This window comes from Pholcus phalangioides, unplaced genomic scaffold (assembly GCF_987345545.1).
Source record: "Pholcus phalangioides strain wild (caught in Gottingen) unplaced genomic scaffold, Ppha-v1.0 ptg000042l_1, whole genome shotgun sequence".
Classification (NCBI taxonomy): domain Eukaryota; kingdom Metazoa; phylum Arthropoda; class Arachnida; order Araneae; family Pholcidae; genus Pholcus; species Pholcus phalangioides.
The window spans coordinates 6,704,337-6,728,736 of record NW_028301628.1 but is presented as its reverse complement, the minus strand read 5'-3'; the positions used below and the strand labels follow the sequence as shown (position 1 = coordinate 6,728,736).

Here is a 24,400-nt window from a genome sequence, read left to right as displayed (position 1 = left end):
TATTTCTCATCTTAATTGGTATTTACTTCTCATCTTAATTGGTATTTATTTCTCATCTTAATTGGTATTTATTTCTCATCTTAATTGCTATTTTTCCGGATAATTACTGTATTAATACTTCTCTAATTTTTCTATACTGTTGATATGTATGAAGTTAGGGAAAAATTTAAATATGGGAGTATTTATGTTTGGAGGTTTTCAAAAAATGTTTAATTTGTTTGTTTTTGATCATATTCTTTTTTTTTATAAATTTGTATATGTAGGCATTTATTGCAAAATTTCTGCATTTTATTGTGAATTTGTGTACTTTATCATAAATTTGTAATTTTCTCTCTTGAAAATTAACGTGAACTATAAAATGCTAAAACTAGTTTTTCATCTCTTCTCTGTGAAAATATACTGAATACTCTCGTGCTTTTTTTAATATGTCCCCCCATCTTGCACTTTTAAATTGGGATATTCAGAATACTAAATGACGAGAAAATTAAATATTCTTTTAAAACAGTACAGTTTTAAAATCACGTACTTAGTAAAAACTAGATTGTTATTACACAAGATTGACCATGATTTTCAATCTTCAAAATGTTCGTGATTCATTGAAAAACTGGATCTCATTTCCATTTTAAATATAATTTCGAATGTTTCTAAGAAATTTATTAGACATTTTATCCGTTATTGCAGTGAAAGGACGAGCCTCGTCCTCCATAACTTCCACGTTTACTTCTCGGACATTCTTCAGAGGTGGTTCTCTGTGGCAAAGTCCAAAGTCCGGAGCCGGATATACAATGCCATCGAATTAGACAAGGTATATTATGTGTTTTTCTTTTCTTTTGATGTTTGTAGCTGTTCTAAATTGCAATAGTGGTGCTCATCAATAAGATCATGTGTCATTACCTTCAACCACCTATGATTATATGGGTAAATTCTAGCTACAAAACCCATGGTGCAGTGTTCTTAACCTATGGCTTGCGACCTAAACTCGGGCCACAAGTGCTTCCGAGATAAGTCACTCAAATCTACTAACAGCCCGCAGCTCTTTAGATATAGATCCAAAACCATACCTGATTTGCAAGGGCTTCCGAGGTGAGTCGTACAAATCCACTTACAGAAAGAAGGATTCTTGAGATATTACCACTAAACCGCACACACACACCTCGTCCATATTCCTCTATGGCGGTGTTTTCCCAACCGCTGGGTCGCGAGTAATTATTTCGTTTCCTTTTTGCTCCATTTCCCGTTAGTCGTGTGTTTGACCGGGCTTTCCATGTACAAAAATAAATGAAACCGGGCCGTGGGCTTCTAAAGGTTAAAACCACTGCTCTACGGTATCGCTAATAAATGGGCCGCATGTCAGAATTGGCGTGTATGTGTCCAGAACATAGCATGAAGTTTGTTTCTGTGGAATGCCTGTTATGTGTTGCTTGTCAAGTTTTGTTACGTCTTCCAAATTCGAAAGCAGGTAGATTGACTGGTTATTTTTCGCTTGTGTCATGCGTGAAGTTTCATGTCGTAGGCCTGATTGCTCTCTATGTGGAGAGACTTTTTTAAATGGGAGATCGATTCGCGTTTGCTGCTCGAAAATGGAAAACCATCTTCACCCGATCACCACTATGTCGTACCAGTGTTCACAAGTACGTGTCAAAACTCAATTCTACTCCTCCAAATTTTGTTGAGGATTGAAACTACTCCTTCAAAATTTGGGTAATTTTTTTAATAGAGTTATATTTCCCTGTTTTTTTCATTTTAAAAACGACTTCTCTTTTTACAAAAATATCCCTTAAAAGTTTGGTGAGGAGTGTGTGTGTGAAATTACTCTACAAAATGATTTTTTCAGATAACATTCGGTAGTACAAATCCACTTATATTCAGGTATTTTTGAGCTACGGGTTACGACCCACACTTGATTTCGCGAGGGCTTTATAGATGAGTCGTATTATAAATGTGGTCCTGTTATAAATGCACTTATTGCGTCGCTGGTTTCACTCATGTCGAAAAACAAATAGTCCCAGGTCGAGAAATTGATCTTGTAGTTGATTTTGGGTCGCGGTTGAAAAAGGTCAAGAACTCCCTGCTGTAGTGCATAAATCTGTGACGAGCGTCGAGGCCTGTGAGATTCCGTATCGCAATAAAAGGTTGTAAATACGATTTTGTTGGGTCGATCCTTATAAGCATAATAAAGATTTTTGCATTATATTTTGAAGTGAAAATTTTAAAAATTTCATTTTTCAATTTCACTCTAAAAATGTTCCGCTTTGGGCAAACGCTCACTTGCCCTGTCGCAATCTGTATTAACCGATAAAGTTAATATCAACTTTCGTGTACAAACAAGTGAAAAAACAAATCAAATTAAAAAAACCATTGAATTCATATATTTTTGGTTATTTGTAGCCACCAAGTAATTGAATTTTTCATGAAGTATATGATGAAATATTGCGTGTATATGTACTTTTAATGAAAAAAAAAAAAAAGTCTGACTAAAACAAAAAACTTTGACCGGATCAGACCAGAATTCATTATGAGATTGAAAATTTGAATTTCATCAATATTCAAGAAGCTCTCTTTTCGCAATATTAAAACGTTAATGAAAAACTTTCAAATAACTTTTGTATGATCGTTAATCTCTCTATATACAGTATATTGGCTTAGATAAGAAAAAAACTTAATTTCATCTTCAAATATGTAAACAAAATCGTTTCGTATAAATTTTATGACTTTATAAATCACATCATTTACATGAAGGTCAGAAACGAAATTATATCGTCCAGTATTCGGATATAAAATTATCCTAAATGCTTATTATGTAAATATTCCAAAAAAATGCTGCTCTTTTTTTTTCAGAATAAATATTCCGCATTTTCAGGAAATTACAGTAAGTAATTTAAAAATAACCATGTATGTTGGACAAATCGTTAAAAAGGACATGTAACTTGCAATAACAGATGCCCGGATCAAGGTTTCGCATGCCCGAAAATATATCCCCAATAGGTTTATTTGAATTTTTTTGTTTAAACAAAATAATCTATTTGCATAAAACTTATCCAAAGTGATATATATACAGTCGAATTCCATTATAACGAACGCCAAGAGACCGGAGGAATCACTTCGTTAAAACGAAATTTCGTTATAAAGGAATTCCAGATTACCTAGCATTGTCCCTATATAAACTTATTTGAGGGATTAGAAAAGTGTTCGTTATAACGGTATTCGTTAAAACGGGATTCGACTATATTTTTTTCATAGTGAAACCTCCCTGAAACGATACTCGATATAACAATAAATCTCTCTAAAATTTTTTTCTTTTAAATCTCCTTTGGAATTGCCTATAGTCTAAGGCTAAACTCCTCTCGGTGCAATGATGCTCTTTACTGCGATAAATAGAAATACAACGCCACAATAGGCAAATTGCCCAACGAGGTGGCTGGCTTAAGAACATCATGGATCCCCGAGTCATTTTTTGGAGGCCCTACCTACTACTGCTACACCACACATGCACCCCGCCCATACCCCCCCCCCGCGGAACCCCCAACGAATCGGTACATGCGGGAATGTGCGTGTACGTGTAGTGAAACCTGACGTGAAGTTTTTTTGTTTCTCTGTAATGCTTGTTATGTGAAGTGCTGCCATCTGCCACCAGTTTTTCTAACTATGAGTGAAGTGTTTATGATTGAATGATTTATCGTTGTAGGACTGTTGCTCTCTGTGGCGAGACTTTTTAACGGGGAGATCGGAAATTCACTGACCAACAATTCACTGTATGGAAAATTCATAGCTGCGAAAATTCACCGACCTCAGTTCGACATGAATGAATGAATGATCGAGTGAGCACATAAACGAGTGAGTGGATGAGCGATTGGGTGAGTGAATGAACAAGTGATTAAATGATCGAGTGAGCAAGTGAGTGATTGAATGAATGAGAGTGTGAGTGGGTGAATGAATGATACAATGTCACTTAAGCTACTCTCACTCACTCACAAGTTCACACAGTCAATCACTAGGTAGCTCATTCCATCACTCACTCACTCTGGGTCACTCTCTCTCTCTCTCTCTCTCTGTCATTCACTCACTAGATCACTCATTACATCACTCACTATGCTGCTCATTATATCACTCACTATGCTACTCATTATATCACTCACTATGCTGCTCATTATATCACTCACTAACTAGGCCACTCGTTGTATCACTCACTAACTATAGGCCACACATTGTATCACTCACTAACTAGGCCACTCGTTGTATCACTCACTAACTATAGGCCACCACACATTGTATCACTCACTAACTAGGCCACTCATTGTATCACTCACTCACTGATTCCCAAGGTCATTCACTTATTCACCAAACCCCTCACTCAAAATGTCACTCCATTTCTCTCTAAGTAGTCCGGTCACTCACTTGATCTCCTGGTCACTCACTTAATCTCCTGTCCTGGTCACTCATTTACTCCCTAGGTCACTCACTTACTCAGTAGGTTGTTCACTTACTTCTTAGGTCACGCACTAGCTCACTCATTCTATCAACTCACTAGGTTGCTCACTCTGTTACACACTCAATCACCTGGTCACTCATTCTATCAACTCACTAGGTTGCTCACTCTGTTACACACTCAATCACCTGGTCACTCACTCTGTCATTCCCTCACTCGCTAGTTTGCTCGGTCACCAACACTAACCAATCTGTCACTCACAAACTACCTATTATATCAATTACTGACTCATTCACTCGGTCATTCCTCGCTCCCTTACTTGCTCACTGACTCAAGCCGAACTGTCGTCGGTGAGTTGTTTATCGGTGAATTTTCGTGGCGGTGAATTGTTGCCGGTGAATTTTCCGCAAATCCCCTCATATCGGCATAGTATCACCGAAGATCTCGGACATCGATTTGTGTGGCTGTCACATAAAACCAAATTCCATGTCTTTCTTTCCCCCCGGAGATATTCCAAAGGCATTGGACGTGTGGAATTCAAGCAATGCCAAACTCCGCCTTACTTCGCAAATTCCCGGATAATTGGAGTTCCTTATCTTCCAAAGAAGTCTTTCTTTCTTTTAATTGGAAGTAAACTACGGAATGCATCGTAAATGCAATGCTGGGATCGTTGAAGTTTTCGATATCCGATTCTCGTTGCATTGGTGAAGGCAAAACTGTCTCAAAAATGGATGTTTCGCGAATTTTATATTCTTTTCTGTAGAAGTTCTTGATTCTTTCCGAAATGTAGTTTCTGGTCTAGTGAAGCATTCCGAGAAGCTTCATTAATCTGGGTTTTTTTTTCCTCAATCTGTAATCAAGTATTAAAGGACAACTAGAATGTTTACTGAAGAGCGAATGAACTGTTTTTAGCATGGAAAATCCCAGTTTTAAATTTGGTGGGGATTTCAAGAAATAGGTTGTGTGTGTTATTTGAAATTTCAGTATTATAAAAACGCGTAAATAGTTTTTTCCCTTGAAAGTTCTTGAAACAAGTTAAAGATTGGAATGTTTAATACGCTATATCAAGGCAGGGTATATTTGAATTTCGGATTTGTCTGTTTTGTTTCGGAATGTGTAAAATACTGTGGAACCTCTGTTTTGCGGACACCGTGGGACACAAAAAATTCTTCCGTTGAAAGAAAGGATGACCGTGAATCAGGGGTTCGGAATACATACTTTTATTATAAAAAAGGGAAATTATATATTATTTGGCCGTAAAAGAAGGGTGGCCGCATATGAGAGGGTTGTCCTTTATGAGGGGTTTTACCGTATTCATGATGAAAATTATTTATACAGATTTTGATACCGATTCGACTAGTGGTTGCAGAATGCTTTGAATGTAGAAATTATTTCACGCTCAACCCCCGTATATATTCAGTAAAACCCCTCAGATACGGACACCTCTCTTTTACGGCTAAATAATATAATTTCCCTTTTTACAATAAAAAGTATTCATTTCAAATCCCTCTACGGTTTTCAAATCCTCTGTCTACGGACGAATTTTTTTCGTTTCAAAAGTGTCCGCAAAAGAGAGGTTTTACTACTTGCAAAATTGTCTGATAGGAAAGTACGATGTAAGTATAAATGAATGAATGAATGTAATGACGCTGCCACTGGACTTATTCCCGTTGCCAAGATCGCTTCCAGTCCAACTTCGTGGCAGAGTCGGGAACAAAGTGTATGTTAGAAATGAATTACTTTTTTGGGTAAGATAATGTAAGGTAACAACCGAAGTTAGTTGATCCAAAATTGCGAAAAGAAACCACGGCTGTTTCGGAGCTATACGAAGTTCCTTCATCAGTAACAGAACTAGTGAAAAATAGTGTGAAATACTCCTTATATTGGGATTTACTCGCTGTTGTAGACAAAAGAGTCGAATTCAAAATGAATCGGCAACCAGAGCAAAGGAAGGGGGACAGTAAAACTTAGATGCATGTTTATCTAACAGTCTGAGAGCATATCTACTGTTGCGTTTGTTTTTTTCAGCACTGCCATCTATATTTCAAATTGCGAGTGAACTGTAATGAGTTCAATAATATTTGTGTCGTTGTAGGCCTGTTGCTCTCTGTAGTAAGACTTATTAACTGGTAGCTCAGCTCGCATTCACACTTCCAAGTTGGGAACCGTAGTGTGCTATGAGCCGATCAAATGATCCAGGAATGTGACGCCAGCCGCTCAAGTAATCTGCAAATGTACCATAAGTTACTTTAGTGAGCTGGGGGTGTGCCGTGGTTTGCTGAAGTGATTTGGAAAAGTGCTTCGAAGTTGCTCAAGTGATTTGGAAATGTGCCTCGAAGTTGCTCAAATGATTTGGAAATGCGCTCCGAGGTCGCTTAAGTCATCTGGATATACGCATTTGGCAGCTTAAATGATCTGGAAATGTGCCACGAGCCACATCAGATGACTCTCAGGGGCCACGACTGGCCCAGGGCAGAGATTGAGCATGTGTGGTCTAGTGTGAGTTCGCGTTCTAATTCATCTTGAACAGATGCGTACACAGAAAGGCTCACGTCCCTTCCCAAGCCAACCAAAAATTTATTTATTTAGAAACATTTTCGTGAAAATATTAATATATTAAAATACCTCTTTATACGGAATTTTAATGAATTTCTGTTAATTTAAATGGTTTTTTTGAAGTTTGGTAACTGGAAATTTGTCTGGAAGAAATTCCTTGTATCCCTTAGAAGGTGAATCCTGCGCCCTCCCTGATTTCTTGGACATGTTCTGTTACCATGTCGATTCGTAACGTGCTCCAGAACATAGTGCTATGATCCACCTACTTCATTTAGAACCGGGATTTTTAACCTTTTGTGTCATTATGACGGAAACCATCATGGACCTCCCTTTTCTCAATAAGATGAAGGCCAAGAACCAAAAATACTTAGCATGTAATAATAAAAAACTAATAAAAGAGTTGATTTTTTTCTCTCATCCAAGATCAAACAAGAGAAGATAATCTTTGCCAATATATATATATATATATATATATAATTATGACCGCCACACCCCACCCTTTTCCTGAGATCTCTCAACCCCCCCCCCCCTGATAGGTAAGATGCGGACACTCGTCAAAGAGAAAAATTTGCATCAAAACACCGATTTCACCAATTACTAAGCAGTTGCTTGCGATATTTCCTCTCTGCCTGACTTTCTACAAAATTTTGTTAATTTGTTTTCTGCACGTGCTTTGTAAAAGCGCCTTGTATTGGTTATTCAATAACTAATTTTAAAGTTGCAAAATATTTGAATGTATTTTAACCCTTACCCCGGCATAGAATAAATATCTTTTAAATAGATAGAGAAATCACAAAACCTCTTGTGTAAAATGCAACATATTTCTTTGTGAAGTAAATGTCCTTCCGATCTTGCTTGCACTACAAAAACTCCATTTCATAAAACTTGACGAATGCAACCAATAAGCCTTTCGTTTGCATTCGTGGAATGTAACCGATAAGATTATTGGTTGCATTTTTTCAACTTTTATCTAAGAGCTTTTACGAAACTTTTACAATGCATCCCGGTCTTGCAAAATCACCGGGACCTGTTAACTCCAAAATAAAAAAGCAATTTGAAAAACACGAGTTATCTCGTTAATACCAGTGAGAGGGTTAAATAATTAACAAACAAATTTTGATATCGATGAAAATATTGGTTGCAGATGTATAATTTTCTGTTATAGGTCAGACCATTTTGTATGCTCAACCTGTGCATGTATTGAATTTTATTATTATTCGATTTGTTTCAGAATCCCGTTGTGAAGCCCTTTCTCAAGTACAGCACATCAGCGTTGGATACAGTGATATGTTTTACACAGGTAGTGTTTCAGTAACCAATTTATATGATTTGCTAAGTCGTATTAACCAACATTGATCCAGTACATATTTGAATATGCATGACACAAATACAGGGTTTCATATAAATTCGTAAATAGTTTGAAAATTCGTAAAAAAATTGAAGGAATTGATCTGCTGTAATCGCGAGAGGGGATTCTTTTGGTTCCGGAAAAAATTGTGTTTAAATTTTTGTCCATAGAGGACGCTGTGCGACAAATTCCGGCAGAAGCGCTTCAAGCTAACCTTTCTTCAATCTATTCTGTGTCTGAAACATTTGTAAACCTTGAGCCAAGGATCCTTGGCTGAAGTAAAACAACTTCACCAATAGTGCTTTATCCACCAATGGTCAACACAGCAATATAAACCTTATCTAAGGGACAACAGCAGAAAAATTCAAAAACGAGCTAATACTCCTACACCCTGCATTTAATACGAATCGGCTTTGCATATTTCCATTGCTTTGTCTTGTGCAGTGCCATCTGTCGCCGAAAATTTGAACTTATTTCCTCCGTATCAAAAAAAAAGTTTTCAGTTCTTGAAAATTACTTTTTTTTAAAAATTTCTTTTATATTTACATTTTTGTAAAAAATTTTGACATTTTAGAAATTTTCCTGTGTGAAATTTCTCGAAACCATGACTCCTGACTTTCACAAAATCATTTTTCTCATACACATCATTCACACATCAGCTGACAAAAAATAGTCTCTTCTCTTCCTCTTCGTCCGCCTGTCTGAGGCCCGTCTGTAAACCCCACTATCGACCCATTTGGGATGGGCATGGAAGCAGCACTTTTATTTTGGTCTGGCCTGGGTGGTACTTTAGAAAGCACATCTTTTAGCGGTCATTTCAGTACGAAATACGGCTATACAAGGTGTCCTGTGACTGCTAAAGCGGCATTTATCTCAACCGTCCGTCGTAGAGGTATGACTCCGATTTAAAAAATGCTCAAAACGTGTTCAAAAATTATCCTGCACCAGTTTTTAGAGTGAAAATACAGTGTGTCACAAATAACTGATTGGAATGGCCATAGTCAAGCCTGGGGATGAAAGTTTTTATAAGGATGAAAATGAAAGAGGAGATATCCTTAACTGTTTCATACAATTAATAACATCAACATCCTAAACGGTGAAAACAAAACACCAATGTATCAGCTTGGTAATTCACAGGGATGGCCGGAATTGACGCTGAGCAACTCCACCGAGATGGAAAATAACATCCACTGGTCAGTGGGACAGGAGGATTCACTCAGTAGCCGTAAATACATTCACATCAAGATGCAATATACACCTAGTGAACTCAAAGCGACTAGATATATGACTACAGAACGATGACTGAAAAACGTCACAAAAAAAAACTCCGACTCAAAATCCCAATAATAATGAAGATTCAGCTCTGTGAAACCAGACAAGTCGTCAATGAAACAGCTGAAGAATTGATGAATATTATACAAGCCGCTGATGATGCTACAACATTACCAAAACCAAAAACCTAAAACATCAGTAACCTGGTGGTACCGGGAACTTACCACAGCGAGACAACACTTACGAGCGGCTAAAAAAAGATTGAATAAAGCAGATGAAAACAACAAGAATAAAGCGAGAGAAGTGTTCAATAAAGTCAATGCCAATTATAAAAATAGTATATGTAGGAACATGCTCGAATGCTGTTGAAAACTGCAAAGACTCCTCAAAAAAGTACGGCCCAGTTTATAAGAAAACCAGTAACGAAGCCGAAACCATCAGAGAAGCAGCTGAAAGACAACTTGAAATATTATTTCCAGCAAATGGCCAGCAAAATTGCCTTCTATCAGACATAACAGTAATATCTAGTAACTTACTGGCGAAAGAGGGGAAAATAACAAGAACAGAGATAAATCGTATTGTTTTCGCTCTTAAACAATAGAAAATTCCCGGGACTAGGCATGACAAATAACCGCTTTCTCAAATATATAAACATTCCCTTCCCAAACTAGATGGTGGCTTTATTTAATAAGTGTCTCCATCTGAAAACATTCGCGGGAATTCTCAAAAGAGGTAAGATAATCTTGCTTCAGAAACCAGGAAGAAATCCTTCTGTCCTCGTATAGACCAATATCACTTCTGACAACGACAGGAAAGCTGCTTGAAAGATACTCGTCTATACGGAAAAATAACACTAGTGGCATAATAGCCAATATGGATTCCGCCAGGGACGCTCAGTGGAAATGCCTCTCTAAGCTTTGATGAACGAGATAAAATACCAGCGATAGCAACAAAATGGCATCACCAAAATATCTCTGGACATCCAGGGTGCCTTCGATAACCTGGCACATTAATCTATAAGAAGAAGGCTACTAGATCTTCCGATCACCGAACAGCTTCGAAGAACTCTGGAAGACGTCCTCGCCAACCGAACGGTATCAATGTCTACAGATGCCGGATTGCATCGCGGGCACTTCTCAAAGGTTCTCCGAAATTCTCCTTTCAAAAGGTTTTTCTCAAGGATCATGTTCGGGTCCACTTCTATGGAACATCGTTGGGGATGAATTGTTGAAGAAAAACTGGCACAAAACGTAAGAGTCCAGGCTTTCGCTGATGACATCGCAGTGATTGCTTGGGACCCTACGGTCGAAGGTAGAGGCAGGTTAGCAGAAAGGGCGCTAAAAATCAGATCTGACTGGCTCTTGTCACACAAACTGACCCTTTCAAATGGGAAAACATCATTCCTTTGGATTTCTTCCAAGAGACAACCCACGATCCAGCTCCAGGGTAGATCCATCAAAAAACAAAAAGTTCTAAACTACCTAGGATTCAAAATGGACGAAGAACTCAAATGGGAGGACCATGTAAATGCGCAAGGAACCAAAGCTTTGGCAGCTCTACAAAATATGAGAAGAATGGCTGGGCTACACAATGGGGCACCGCACAGAAGATAAGAGTAACGTAAGAAGTAACTAACTGTAGTGGAACTAATAATGACATTTGGTGCAGGAATATGGTTCCACAATCCAACAGTTGCCCTCAAAGACAAGGTGGGCTCTATTCAACGCAAAATGCTGCTACATATAACGGGGGCCTGCCGTACGACGCCAAATAATGCCCTTCAAGTCATCACTGGTATCCCCTTCTCCGCATGAAGCTTGAATATAGAGCAAATGTCACTAAGCACTTCTCCGCCTAAACAAGGTGATTGAATTACCAGAGGAAACACCAAGACCCGAGAGTTACGACAAAAAAGTGAGAGGTTGGACTGTACATCATCCAGATATCTACCACCAACGCAAGTGGTTTTAGAACAGCTTGAACTAAATCTCACTTCAATACCAACTGCTATTACACAAACGGTTCTAAAACTAAGGCTAAGGATGGGACACAGTTGCCGCTTTTGTGAAAACTATAAACAACACATCACCGTAGACAGCTGGGCAACAAAACTAGAATCAGGCAACTCGGTATAACAGCAGAAATGCTCGCAATATATAAAGCAACGTTAAATGAAGTGAAATTTAACAATTCTTCTAAAATCTTGACGGACAGCTTGTCCAGCCTTAAGGTAATAAGCAACCCCTTGTCATCAAGCAAAATGGCTGGACAGACAAGCAAATTGCTTCACAGACAGGCAAATTGCTCCACAGACAAGAAAATTGTTCCACAGTAATCCGCAAATACATTGTTTTTGTGCATTTTTTGTGTTTTTGTTTTTATTCATTGCGTTTTCTTTTTTTTAATTTTCTCATTTTCGTGCTGTAATATTTTGTGTGTATGAGATTATGTATATTTCATTATGTATGTATAATAAAACTTTCTCCGAAACGGTCCGCCCCTTAACAGGGGCAATGGCTAAAACCGATAGGGCCTGGGCCGTGTTCGGTTTGAAAGAAAGAAAGAAAGTGTGCCACAAAATAAAAATAAAAATCTAAATTTGTATATGGTACCTCTATCCTCTAACTTCGAATTAAAAAGTTCTTGCCCTGCATCTCCCGAGGCTAAAAGAAAAAATCCCATGTTTCTCAGTACAATATTTTCGGATATATTTTTGAATTCAAAAATCTGTGAAAAGTTCGGAAGTAACAACAGAAAACTAACGGAAAACGCTCCTTTCCCAACTTTTCTCCGATTTTTTGAATTCGAACATCGCTCCGAATATTGCAGTTAAAAGCATGGGATTTCTTTTGTTGGACTCAGAAAAGACAAACTTTCTAACTGGAAGGTACATGACGGGCATCGTATAAAAATTTAGATTTGTTATTTTCGGCCATACTTTAATCTTCCCTCCCAAAAGTGGTACAGAGTAATTTTTGGACACATTGGCTTTTAAATTGAAACCATACCTTTACGACAGACGGTTGATGAGATAAAGGCCGCTTCAGCTCTCACAGGTGCTAACATATTGATTTTTATATGTAGAAAAGAGTTGATAATTTGTTGGTGTCATTTTTTTTTGAAAGCTCCTGAAATTTTACGTGTTCGGAGTTTTGAAAAAATCGCACGAAATTGAGAAAATCGGAAATAAAATTCAACGTAACATCTATTCAACTTCGCTGAGCAAAATTTTACCTGTTCGTTGATAACATCCAATTTATAATAATGAATAATCCAATAATACAATTCACGTATGAATTATCATGTGTATCATATAGTACATTATGATTCATCTTGTTTAGCGACGACGCGACACTAGTGTGCTATGCATATCGCAGGTAAAAGTGATTAATTTAGGAAAATTTCTCGAATTTGTCAACGACGGTTGGGTACTATGCATAATCACCGGTAAAAGTGATTAATTCAGGGAAATTTATCCAAAAAGTCCAATCTACTTAAATAATTTTTTTTTGTGTGTGTGTTGGTTGTATTGTTTCAACTAAAAATATGCTAATACACTGTACCGATTTACCATTTTTGTAAAAAAAATTGCTGTAATATAGGATTTTGTGAGCGTGAACGATAAAGGGTAAAAATCGAAGTTTACAATCTTATCAGTCTGCAGGCTACATATGCGGTAATAATGCTGCTCGCGGGCTAGAAAATTTTATGAGTATAGGGTGACCATATGTCCAGTATTTTATAGGACATTCCCGGAATTTTGGTCGTCCCCACTTTCTTATGAAATATCCTGTTTTTTCCTCTTATTTTGAATAACATAATTTTTTTGGCTGTAAGTGGCAACTTTACGAATTTTTTACTATAATTAATGGCTTCACTCACATTTAAAAATTTTTTGGCTCTAAATGGTGACTATATTTGGGTTTCAAAGGTTTTTTAACAACTGTCTGTTGCGAAGATATATTTTAGAAAGAGAGAAAATTTAACTGCCCCGCCCGGGTGAACGCCCTAGACTACAGAGTCACCGAATCTCTCAATCTTTCCTTGGAGCTCGGGTACATTGGAAGGGACCGTACATGGACGGCCGGACCAGACTCAGGCCAGGCTCACCACTGCTGACGCTGCCACTAGATGGCGACTTATACAAATATTTGGCTTTGACAATTTTTTTTTAACTTATTTACTTTTTATGGGTAATTTTTCTGGCTTCAATTTTGGCACATTTGTCTACCTTTGAAAATGTTTTGGTACTAATTAGCAGCTTTGCTCACCTTTGACAATATTTGGCTGTAATTGGCAACTTTTAATTGCCATTTGATAATTTTTCCGGCAGTAATTTGTGACTACTCACCTTTGACATTTTTTTGGCTGGAATTTGTAACTTTTTCTTGGGCCGCGGCAATTTTTTTGGCTGTGAGTAGCTACCCTACTTGCCTTAGACAATTTTTTGACTAAGAGGTAACTTCACTTGCCTTTGACAATTTTTTTTTTTTTTTTTTTTTTGCTGTAATCGGATCCTTTACTCCCCTTTGACAATTTTTTTACTGTAATTTCATTTGCGACTTTTCTACCGGAACGCTTTTCGCGGGCCGAATAGTGCCTCTAAATGTGACCCGTGAGACGGAGGTTGTGCAACCCAGTTAAAAATGAATGGAAAAACACTTTCACACATAGAATATAATTTATTGGATTCCGTACATATGGAGATATCAAGGATTATGACTAGTATTTGAAAATACTAGGAAATATTTTGTTGTAATTTCGCTCTCTGTCTCTCTGTGGTTGCTTACTTGGAAGTCATTATCCTGTGATTGGTCCACCATTGGGACTGCCGGTGTCCGGCTTGCTTCCCGGTGGCGGTGCATTGGTTGCCGATGGCGGTGCATTGGTTGTTGCCAGTGGCGGTGCATTGGTTGTTGCCGGTGGCGGTGCATTGGTTGTTGCCGGTGGCGGTGCATTGGTTGTAGTGGGTGAAACTGTGCAACGACCACTTCTGCTGTGAGGCTGAAATCAATACAAACAAATGATGCAGTGCTTGAAACATTTTGTGGACATGAAAGTTTAAAAAAATTCATCCGGTATTTCATACTTTATTTTGTCAATTTCCGTGGCTTTCTATGCTTTTCAATGCGTATGATCAACGTATGATGCGTAAGTAATGTTTTATGGGCCTGGAAAAGGATGCTATGCATATGAAGAGTGAACTGTGAAATACCGTGGGGAAATTTATCGCTAGGAAAATTCACCGACAGGCAATTCATTGACAATGTGACAGTGAGTGAGTGAGTGAGTGAGTGAGTGAGTGAATTATGAAATACCGTGTGCGTAAATTCATATATAGCTGGGGAAATACACTGCTACACTATTCATCGTCACGAAATTCACCGATACCATAATTCATCGCTAAAAAAACTCACTGAAAAGCAATTCATTGACAATGTTACGATGGAGTGAGTGGAAGAGATGAATTATGAGAAATCCCGAGAATATATATAAATTCATAGCTGGGTAAATTCACCTCTACACTAAAGTGACCTGCGGCGTATTTACTGATCATTGAGTGATCCGCGACAGACTTCCATAGCACTCAAGTGGCTCTTTTCCAGATTACTTTAGTGGCCCACGACATATTTAAAGTTTCGCGGCACAGTTCCAAAACATTTAAGCGACCCATGACCCTCTTACAGATCATTCAAGTGGACCGCGGTGAAGTTATATATTAACAGTGATCTGCGGCATATATATACAGATCATTAAGTGGTCTGCGCAAAGCCTCCTAGAAGTACTAGTAGTATCTAGTACTAGCCTCCTAGTAGTATCTAGCCTCCTAGTAGTATCTAGCCTCCTAGTAGTATCTAGCCTCCTAGTAATATCTAGTCTATCTAGCCTCCTAGTAATATCTAGTCTATCTAGCCTCCTAGTAATATCTAGTCTATCTAGCCTCCTAGTAATATCTAGTCTATCTAGCCTCCTAGTAATATCTAGTCTATCTAGCCTCCTAGTAATATCTAGTCTATCTAGCCTCCTAGTAATATCTAGTCTATCTAGCCTCCTAGTAATATCTAGTCTATCTAGCCTCCTAGTAGTATCTAGGAGGCTTTGGTCTGCGGCACATTTCCACAACACTAGAGTGATCCACGTGCTAGAGTGAACTGATGCATATTCACAGATCATTTAGGCCCGTATTCAGCGACATGGTTTAAACTGTAATCACAATTTTTGGATAAGAAATCAATATAGATTGGTTAAAACCCTGAATTTAACCAATCCGTGTCGATCTCGTATCAAAAAATTGTGACTACAGTTTAAACCCTGTCGGTGAATACGGCCCTAAAGGTGGTATTCACTGACAGGATTTAAACTATAGTCACAATTTGACGATAGGAGAGCGACTGGATCGGTAAAAACCTGAATTTAACCGATCCGCGTCGATCATCGTCACCCAAAAATTGTGAGTATAGCTTTTAATACCTGTCGGTGAATACCACCCTAAGTGACCCACGACACAGATCCAGAACGCTTAAGTGATCCTTAGGACAGCTCCACAGTTCAAGGGGCTCGCGGCACATTTCGAGATCACTTGAGTGATCCGCGGCATATTTACAGATCACTTAAGTGACCCGTGACTCCTGTTCAAATCCATGAAGTGGCCCGGACTCTCTTAAAGATTGAGCACCCTTGATTTAAAGGTTTGACCATGACCATGTACCATCAACTTTTCCTTACCGAACGTCCAGTGCATTGCAATCCATCGGCGCATGGGCAACGGCGTATGAAAACACTATCCGCATCGGGATCCTTGGTGCTGTTCACAAAGCAGTGGCCCGCTATGGAATAAATGAAACAAAAATATATACTTGGACATATTTAGTACGTGAGGATTATCAGCAAAAAAGGCAACATAGCCAATTTTTTCAAATTAAACGAGCATTCTTGTATTTGTTGCTAAAAGCAATAAAAATTACTATAACGTAACTTATGAGGGAGGGGGCTGTGATATAGGTGACGGTCACGTCGGGCCCCGCGTTTTGGGAAGCCCCGCACTTACAGTAATAATCATGGCTCGGATGTTGGTAACATTTGCATTTTTTTTCTTTTTTTTTCTTTTTGCATTTTTTGGCTCTTTTCAGTTTAAGGGAATTTTTTGAATTTTCGGGCAATCCTTTGTCATTTTTAGGATATTTTTCACATTTCTAAAAAAATTTTCAGAGTTTAAAGGTGAAAGAAATTAAATATACATAATTACATATTGCGTAATACAGTCGAATCCCGTTATAACGAACTCCAAGTGACCGGAGAAATCACTTCGTTATAAAGGAATTCCAGGGTTCCCTGCATTGTTCCTATGTAAACTTATCTGGGGGATTAGAAAAGTGTTCGTTAAAACGAGATTTTCGCTATAACGGTATTCGTTAAAACGGGATTCGACTGCATTATCGAAAATATCATTATTACAACGCTTCAATTTAAACCAAGACTTCGGTCCACGACTATGGCTGTCCGTTATCGAGAGGCTCTACTGTGTGTAACGGCCACAACAGCTATTCAGAATAAATTAATATTTCCTCCATGCACTCTCTCTCTGTTGCTTTTTATATTACTTATACTGTACGCATATTCCTTTACTACCCTGTACTACCCTGAAGTGAAAGGTGGAGGGGGGGGGGAATCATCGTCTCTCTCCTTCTGCTATCAATCTTTGTATAACCGCCAACTCTGCACACTGGCAGTTGATCAGAAAATTTGGAAGGAATGCAAAACATGTTTGACTGAAGAAAAAAACCACAACGCATTATATGGGTTCGCCATTGCCGAAAGAGGGGTTTAAGAATGCGACCCATTTGGTGATTGCCGAAATAAAAGGTTTCAAGTCAGACGAGATAGCTCGTTCAATGCCGCTGTAAGGGTTAATAAAGCTGTGTACGCTTTAGTTTCACTCAAAAAATATTTCATAGAAGTGTTGCTTTTAGTCTGTATGAAATATGTTAGAACAGTGGTTCTCAACCTGGGGCCATACGCCCCCCCCCCCTTGTGGTCGTGGGATATGCTAATGGGACCTCTGGTGAAAATCGGATGAACGTGGAGCCACGACACTTGGTAAGTGGGAGGTGGGACACAGAGAGCGGGGAGCAAATAAAGCTTTCAAATGAAATATGTGGCGAAAGATCAGGCCACACACTTTCACGTAATCCAGCGAAGCTGGATAGTTCCTAGAACCCATGGCCGTCTTGACTCGTCCCCGTGTATAGGCATGATCCAGGTCCTCATATCTACACGATGAGATACAATGCTATGATTTTTCGAATGTAAGTATGTAAATAAATATGTGAGCTGTTACCTCCAGCCATGGAGCTCCCAAAACATCACTTTGCCTGAGGACACATGATGGTGAGACAACAATGCCTAAAATCCCCACAAGAAGGAAGCTGGCTGTACTGTGCCCTGAGTGTGATGTGTCGGGACACTGGCTATCACGAGGGTAGGGCTAACAGGGCTCTAGTCATCTAGCCAGATGGCCCCATAACTATTCTTATGATTTATGAATTTTAACCCTATAAATTAACTGTATTAAGCCTCCGCAAAAGATAACATCCCATAGGCACCACACGCAGGGTGGGGGGAGGGGTTTCATGGTCGGGAGGCTTTATTTATTGTGTAGGTTCGTCGGAGCGTCCTGTATTTCACACAGACCTATTTTCCTACATATAATTCAGGTCGTGGGAAGGATGATCACGCACCTTGTGGACCCGTGCCTCACCCAGGGTTCTTCAGATACAGTTTAATTATCATTATTATCATTTTTTGTGAATTTAGTTTCCATTAAATTTAATTCGATAAGCAGAAAGGGTCTCTCTCTTATATGAGGGTAGAATGCCCCTGGATAAAACAGGAATGGCCATGACAAAAAAATGTTGCCCAAATGGGGGCCCATGGGCTAAAAATTTTGAGAAACACCATGTTAGGCGAAACCAGTGAAAATTGTTTTAGCAAGTAGAAATTATTAGCAAATGTAGATATTGAGCACAGTTTTATGAAGTCCCCAAAGGACATCGTGAGACTTTGAATGCTTCCAAACAAAACTGAATAACTCACAGCTCATTTAGAGATAAACCCCATTTCCAGGGCTAATGTTTCTAACAGGTTTCAGAAAATAGGTAATTTCGTGGAGCCAGAAGCATCAGAATCGGATGGGAAGTCCAGTCTTAACTGACCAATCATTCTCTCTGTCTCTCTCTCTTAGTAGCAAATCCTATCGTGCGTATTGATCAACTATCAGATTCTCAAAAGCGACTCATCCATCCACGGAGGAACACACGCACCATTACCAATACCTACTGATCGATTTTCACCGAATCAATACATCCAGCAAACGCAGCATTGAATAATGCCCGAATTAGATGTCCATTGAGTATGCAATGCACCGCATACTATGATGGGAATTCTGATACATAAATAGCTGTATAAGATTCCATTGGCATTCAGCAAGACAAACGAATACAGGTCGATGTTCATTGGATCATTTTTGTCTCACACTAGGGCTAATTAGACCGGGACCTACAATTTGTTGCCGAATCCGCGAACAACAGCCTTTTTTTCCATACTCACCCAGAGGTTGGTGTGATAACTCCTCGGTAACTTTTTTTCTGCGGTCACATCGCCGTTTCGGTTGTACCCCTGCGACAGGGAGGTTTTCGGACAAGGACGAATCGGGTATCGAATCCGCGACACCTCGAAACATCCTTTGGTACTTTAGGCGAGTATCTTACCGACCTGGGCTACAGCATCCGATTTCTTTTTTCGAAGCCTAGTGCACAGGGTTATTCTACATTCATGGGATAAACTTTGAGAGGTGATATAAGACACCTAAACAAGCATTTTTGATCTTAGAATGTGCTGTCGAGGGGGGTTTTGGAGAGTGCACAACCACACCAAAATCAAATATCATAAATTTCCGACACATTTGCTACGATATGTGGGATCAACCATTCGAGGGTACATATGCAGCTTCGGATTGGATTGGAGTTTGTTTTTTTTATTGGTGCAAGGGCCATCAAGGCTATGCTGCCAAACAATGATCAAGCGGTACGAAATGACTTGTAGTACAGTGTGCCTTACCCATTTTGCACCATGAGAAAGCAAGCCTACCACATTGCAATACCCTATGACTCCAAATGGTTGATTGCACTAGTTGCAGAAAACCCGTCAGAGAAACACGGTATTTGCTTTTGGTGAACTGCTGTTGTGCACTTTCTACAAACACCCTCTACCGCCTTTGGTATTCCTATTTGACCACAAACCCTATGACCAAAACTACTTGTTTAGGAGTCGTATATCACCTCTTGAAGTTTATCCCATAAATTTAGAATCACCCTGTATGTGGGCTAAATGGGACCGCGCATAAACAGTCTCCCGACTCAGCTAGTACTTCTTAACGACAATAACCTCCGAGATGGCAACATATAGACAGAAACGCGAGTGCTGTCCCTATATGCGGTTCATACAAATTGCGAAAGATTGGATATCAAGTAGAGATGGATGACGTTCGGATTTTCTTTCCGAACTTCTTCCATCTCAGCTTGTTATTCAGTCTTTCGTACTTTGTACAGAAAAGTAAAACTACCAATCACAGATGGACGTAGCTCAGGAATATTGGTTTTCTGGGTGAACAGTACGATTGAGAAAATTATGGGTGTCGTTCGGAACAATGGTGATTTCTGATACAGTCCACGCCCACTTGATGTGTTCACATCGGGACTCCGGGTTTTCGATACCAATAACTGAATGATATCTATATCTGAAAAAAAAAACCGTTTGCATGTATAGTGACCATACATCCCACCGTCGAATTGGACGGATGGTAAACCAGTATCGATAAAACGGGACATTGTTTTTCTTTCCCAGATAATTGGTGGCAAAATGTTGAAGTGTTTCAGCTTTTTTATTCTATTCTAAAACGGGACTTTTTCCCCCTTGAGCTATAATCCCACATTTTTGTTTTTCAGCCATTGTGAGGCTTAAGAATGGAACCGTCATATCTATAATCGTATAATTCGTGTAATTAATTCGTGATATTTCTCATCTGGTGTATCACGAATTACACGATATATATTTTTCTTTTTCAATGCGCAATGCTGTACGTTTCGTAGATCACTTGGGAAAGTTTCTCGGGGAAAAAAAATTTGAATCTGGTCAACTGAAAGAAACTGTTCAAAAATTGAAGAAATTTTTTTTTGTCATACATTTGTCTTCACTATAGAAAAGCCATTGAAAAAGAAATAAATGTACATAGATTACAGCGAATATTATGGACTGATTACGATATTAAGTACGAAAATGTTTGTCAACAAGAGGGGTGGGAGAAGAGAAACTTCTAGCCTACTACAAAGTTGCCTGATAACGATAACTTTACGGGGGGAATTTTAACAAAATAAGTTGAATCTTAGCTTCAGACTACACAAAAAAAAAAACTTTTGACGAGAAAAAAGGTTACATTATCCTAAATCCCGATAATTATAAATGGCTTTTTCCCGATGCTATTATATTGGTCCCTCTCGTTATTTGAAAAAGGCATAACAATACCCGAATGATAACATTATCCGTGGCTCTAATGAGTGGCGTCGATTATATTAAAGAAGAGCTGCTAAAAAAGCAGTCTTTCATTTAATGAGAAGTATTGGAAAAGGTTCTTCTCTCAGAGGTATTATGCAAAGACGGGTAAATTGATTGTCAATGCTTTGTGTGATAACGTTACGACCAAGTTAATCTGTGAAAAATTCTGGTGGAAAAAATCTAAGACTATTGAGTGACTCAAATTGAGAATCTATATCCATGTCTCACCTCGTGGCACCACCAACCGGCAAAAGCCTCTCGCTCCAACACGCCTCTTAACGCAGCATTCGTTAGAAACGCAGTCACTTCCACTATTGCAAGGAACTCCATGCGCTTCATACTGAAATTTAAGTGCGAAAATGTGAAAAATCAAAACTTTCTTTAAATATTGGATAAAGATAACATACTGTATATGCATATAAACTATTGTTAATTTCGAATCATTTATTTATTTATACACATCTCAACAGGCAAGCATTGCCCTATTGTAGAGATTGCCCTATTGTAGAGATGAACAAGATAAAAGAAATACAATGAAATACAAATACGTAAGCAAACGGAATGACCTATGTCAAACATTCAATAATTACATATCATCACTTTTGGGAGAAATTCTCTTATACTTGAAGTATAACCCCTTCACTTACAAATTATTGGCAAGAAATTCGAACGATCTCTACTTGACGAATGAGCGATAAATATGGTACCCTTGTCCTAACCTAATCGCATGTTAGAAAACGGGGAAAAGAAGGTGAAGGAAAAAAAGAAGAAAAGGAAGGGAAAAGGAAATCAGTATAAAAGATTAGTGCACATAAGAGATAGGATAGAGATAAGAGAGTATAGGTATACGAGATATTTCTGTTTTTACCCTCACCATACTCATTCGCTCCTTTAAGTATATAGTAGAAGTATACATCATAAGAGTGTGGGGATCACTAACAATCGTATAGAAATAGAAGTAAGGTAGAAAGAAAACAACTTTGTAGAGTTACAACAAAGCCACGCGATGATAAGGAGAAAGGAAAGAAAATAGGCAGAGCTTGTTTTGAAATTATTTCACAGGCGTTTGGACGCAATATTACGTCCTTGATCGTAAAATGGTTAAACATATCAGGTTTCACATGGCATTGATTATTTGTATATTACACATCTCGCAAATAGGTGACCCATCGCAAAATATTTGTTCGATGTTTAGGCTGGGATGAAGAGTTCGCCGAACAGACTTGGCTCGAAGTTGAAGAAGATCACAATCATCAATTGCACTGTTTACAATTTTGTACAAAAAAAGCGTAGTTAACTTCTTTGCTGCTCGGGCAGTTCGTTGCCCGAGCAGCAAAATTTAGGGGGGGGGAGGGGAACGATAAATTTCAGAGGTGAACAAAAACACTATTCTAATATCATTGAATTTTGCTGTGGTAGGGGGAAACAAAATCATGTTTCCCGCTTCCTCACAAAAATCTTAATTTCAGTCCCGGTGCTGAGGATTACATAAACATGGACGATAACGCACAGACTGAAACTGCTGCTTCGCCAAACACCAACTCTCGCCATATCGCTATATTGCAATTTACTGCAATTAATGAGTTTAGAACACTTCATAGTATCTAGTGACATCTATGTTTAACATATGGCGTTACAAATACGCTCTTCATGCAGACAATCTTGATCATTTTGTATGATGAAAAATTTTTGGTTTCAGCCAAAATTTTAATTTATATAAATCAATTTTCGAAGATAATTTTTAAACGTGATGATATTTTGAAGCAAAATTTATGCAATTCAAAGCAAACTATTAATCTACGAATTCCATTAGACATATTCCGTGCCTTGAAATGTTTGGGAATGAACAGCATTTCAAAAGAAATAAGTTCGACATCAATTAAATAGTCATGAAAAAATTGGGAATATGGTCGAATATAAATATTACACCTCATGAATATGTAAGCACACATAATACTCTATATATATATATCTACACGAAGAACTTACCGCAATCATCAACGTTAGGAAACAAACCGCAAAAACTTGAAAGTCCATTATCAATTCTTTTCTCTTAATAATGTTATAGAAAATGAAATTTATGAGACTTATATACAATTTTTGCCGCATTAAATATTTCTTCTTGTTTTTTTGTGTTTTGTTTTTTTTTGATGAAACATTTACGTTTTTCGTCATCATGGGGGGAAAAATATTTCCGTAAAATTAGAGGAAATATTCAAGGTTGAACATGTAATTACCTCAAGTGTGTGTGTGTGTGCTATATTCACTGATGTGTTTATCTAGGACATAAATAAGGAAATCTTTAAATAATAAAAAATTAAAAGTAATCTAATGTTTTTTATACTTTTGATTTCGTTCTCAGAGGGTGGTCTCCAAAAAGTGTACGAAAGAACCATAAATCTGTGTTTCTGTTGCAATCACTGATTCATAACCGCAGAACGTGTTGACAAACGAAATATGCCCAATTCAACAGAACATCCCATAACCGAACACCTCCTATTAATGGGAACTTTTCCAACTCCTGCTTGATAGGGCCTCAAAGCATTACGGTAGCAGAAAATGAAAATTCAAACCAAACACCAACTCTGGCCATATCGCTATATATTGCAATCTACTGTCATTAATGAGATGGGCTGGAAATGAAGGCGCTATCTATCGTTGGTCTCGGCTCAAGTTCGTTAAGGGAAATATCTTATCTATATCCATCCTCGGGTTCCAACCCGGAACAGCAACATTCACGGTGGTTGACGAACATCTTGGCACTCACACTCCACGTTAGCGGACAATTTTCGATCTTATTCGTGTCCGTTGTGGTAAAATTCCACTGTAATGTTTCGTCCACTAATAATTCCATCCATATTTCTTATGGGCATCTCTTTTCAGCCACCATGTTGGATATTTTGCCTGTTGTGGTCTGTATTTGTATAATAGACGTTGGAACATTCGTATTTTGAAGGTCCCAACTGTCGTACAGTAGTTTTATAAAATCAAGGGAATGCCCGCAATTTTCCAAAATCACATATGCATATGTAATTCGATTTCGATTGGAAGCGAAAAACTTTTGACTCCAAATGCAGTAGAACACTGAATAAACGAACTTTGTTTTACCGACTACGTTTAAAACGTCATTTTGGAATAAAATATCGTTTTTTATTTATTTATGTTTTATAAAATTGCTCTCTCTTGGG

The 24,400-nt window shown here is 38.3% G+C and overlaps 2 protein-coding genes across 3 annotated transcripts in view; one reads left to right on the top strand and one right to left on the bottom strand.

Moving 5' to 3' along the window:
* The window catches only part of LOC149064380 (BAI1-associated protein 3-like), a 462,395-nt gene that overhangs the window by 264,708 nt on the left and 173,287 nt on the right, over nt 1-24,400 (top strand). The window contains exons 20-21 of the mRNA XM_089254699.1: nt 682-805; nt 8,214-8,282. Of these exons, the coding sequence (XP_089110825.1) occupies nt 682-805; nt 8,214-8,282 (193 nt within the window). The remainder of the gene's footprint in view (nt 1-681; nt 806-8,213; nt 8,283-24,400) is intronic.
* Nucleotides 14,265-23,325, bottom strand: LOC149064391 (uncharacterized). Of its 2 annotated transcripts, XM_089255204.1 has the most exons (5): nt 23,202-23,325; nt 21,441-21,552; nt 16,329-16,429; nt 14,525-14,606; nt 14,265-14,473 (listed from the first exon to the last, which is right to left on the bottom strand). In XM_089255204.1, exons 1-5 carry the CDS (start codon nt 23,319-23,321, stop codon nt 14,403-14,405), a joined length of 486 nt encoding a protein of 161 aa, XP_089111330.1. In that variant the 5' UTR covers nt 23,322-23,325; the 3' UTR covers nt 14,265-14,402. The 2 variants fall into 2 exon arrangements, with proteins under 2 accessions (XP_089111330.1, XP_089111329.1); XM_089255203.1 differs by having other exon boundaries at nt 14,265-14,606.

Bases quoted from the DNA above. Each gene is read 5' to 3' on its own strand.
- LOC149064391 (XM_089255203.1), bottom strand. From the start codon at position 23,321: ATGCGGCAAAAATTGTATATAAGTCTCATAAATTTCATTTTCTATAAC. The intron at 21,553-23,201 runs GTAAGTTCTTCG...CTTAAATTTCAG, and splicing joins TCCTAACGTTGATGATTGCG to TATGAAGCGCATGGAGTTCC. The intron at 16,430-21,440 runs GTGAGACATGGA...TTTATTCCATAG, and splicing joins CCGGTTGGTGGTGCCACGAG to CGGGCCACTGCTTTGTGAAC.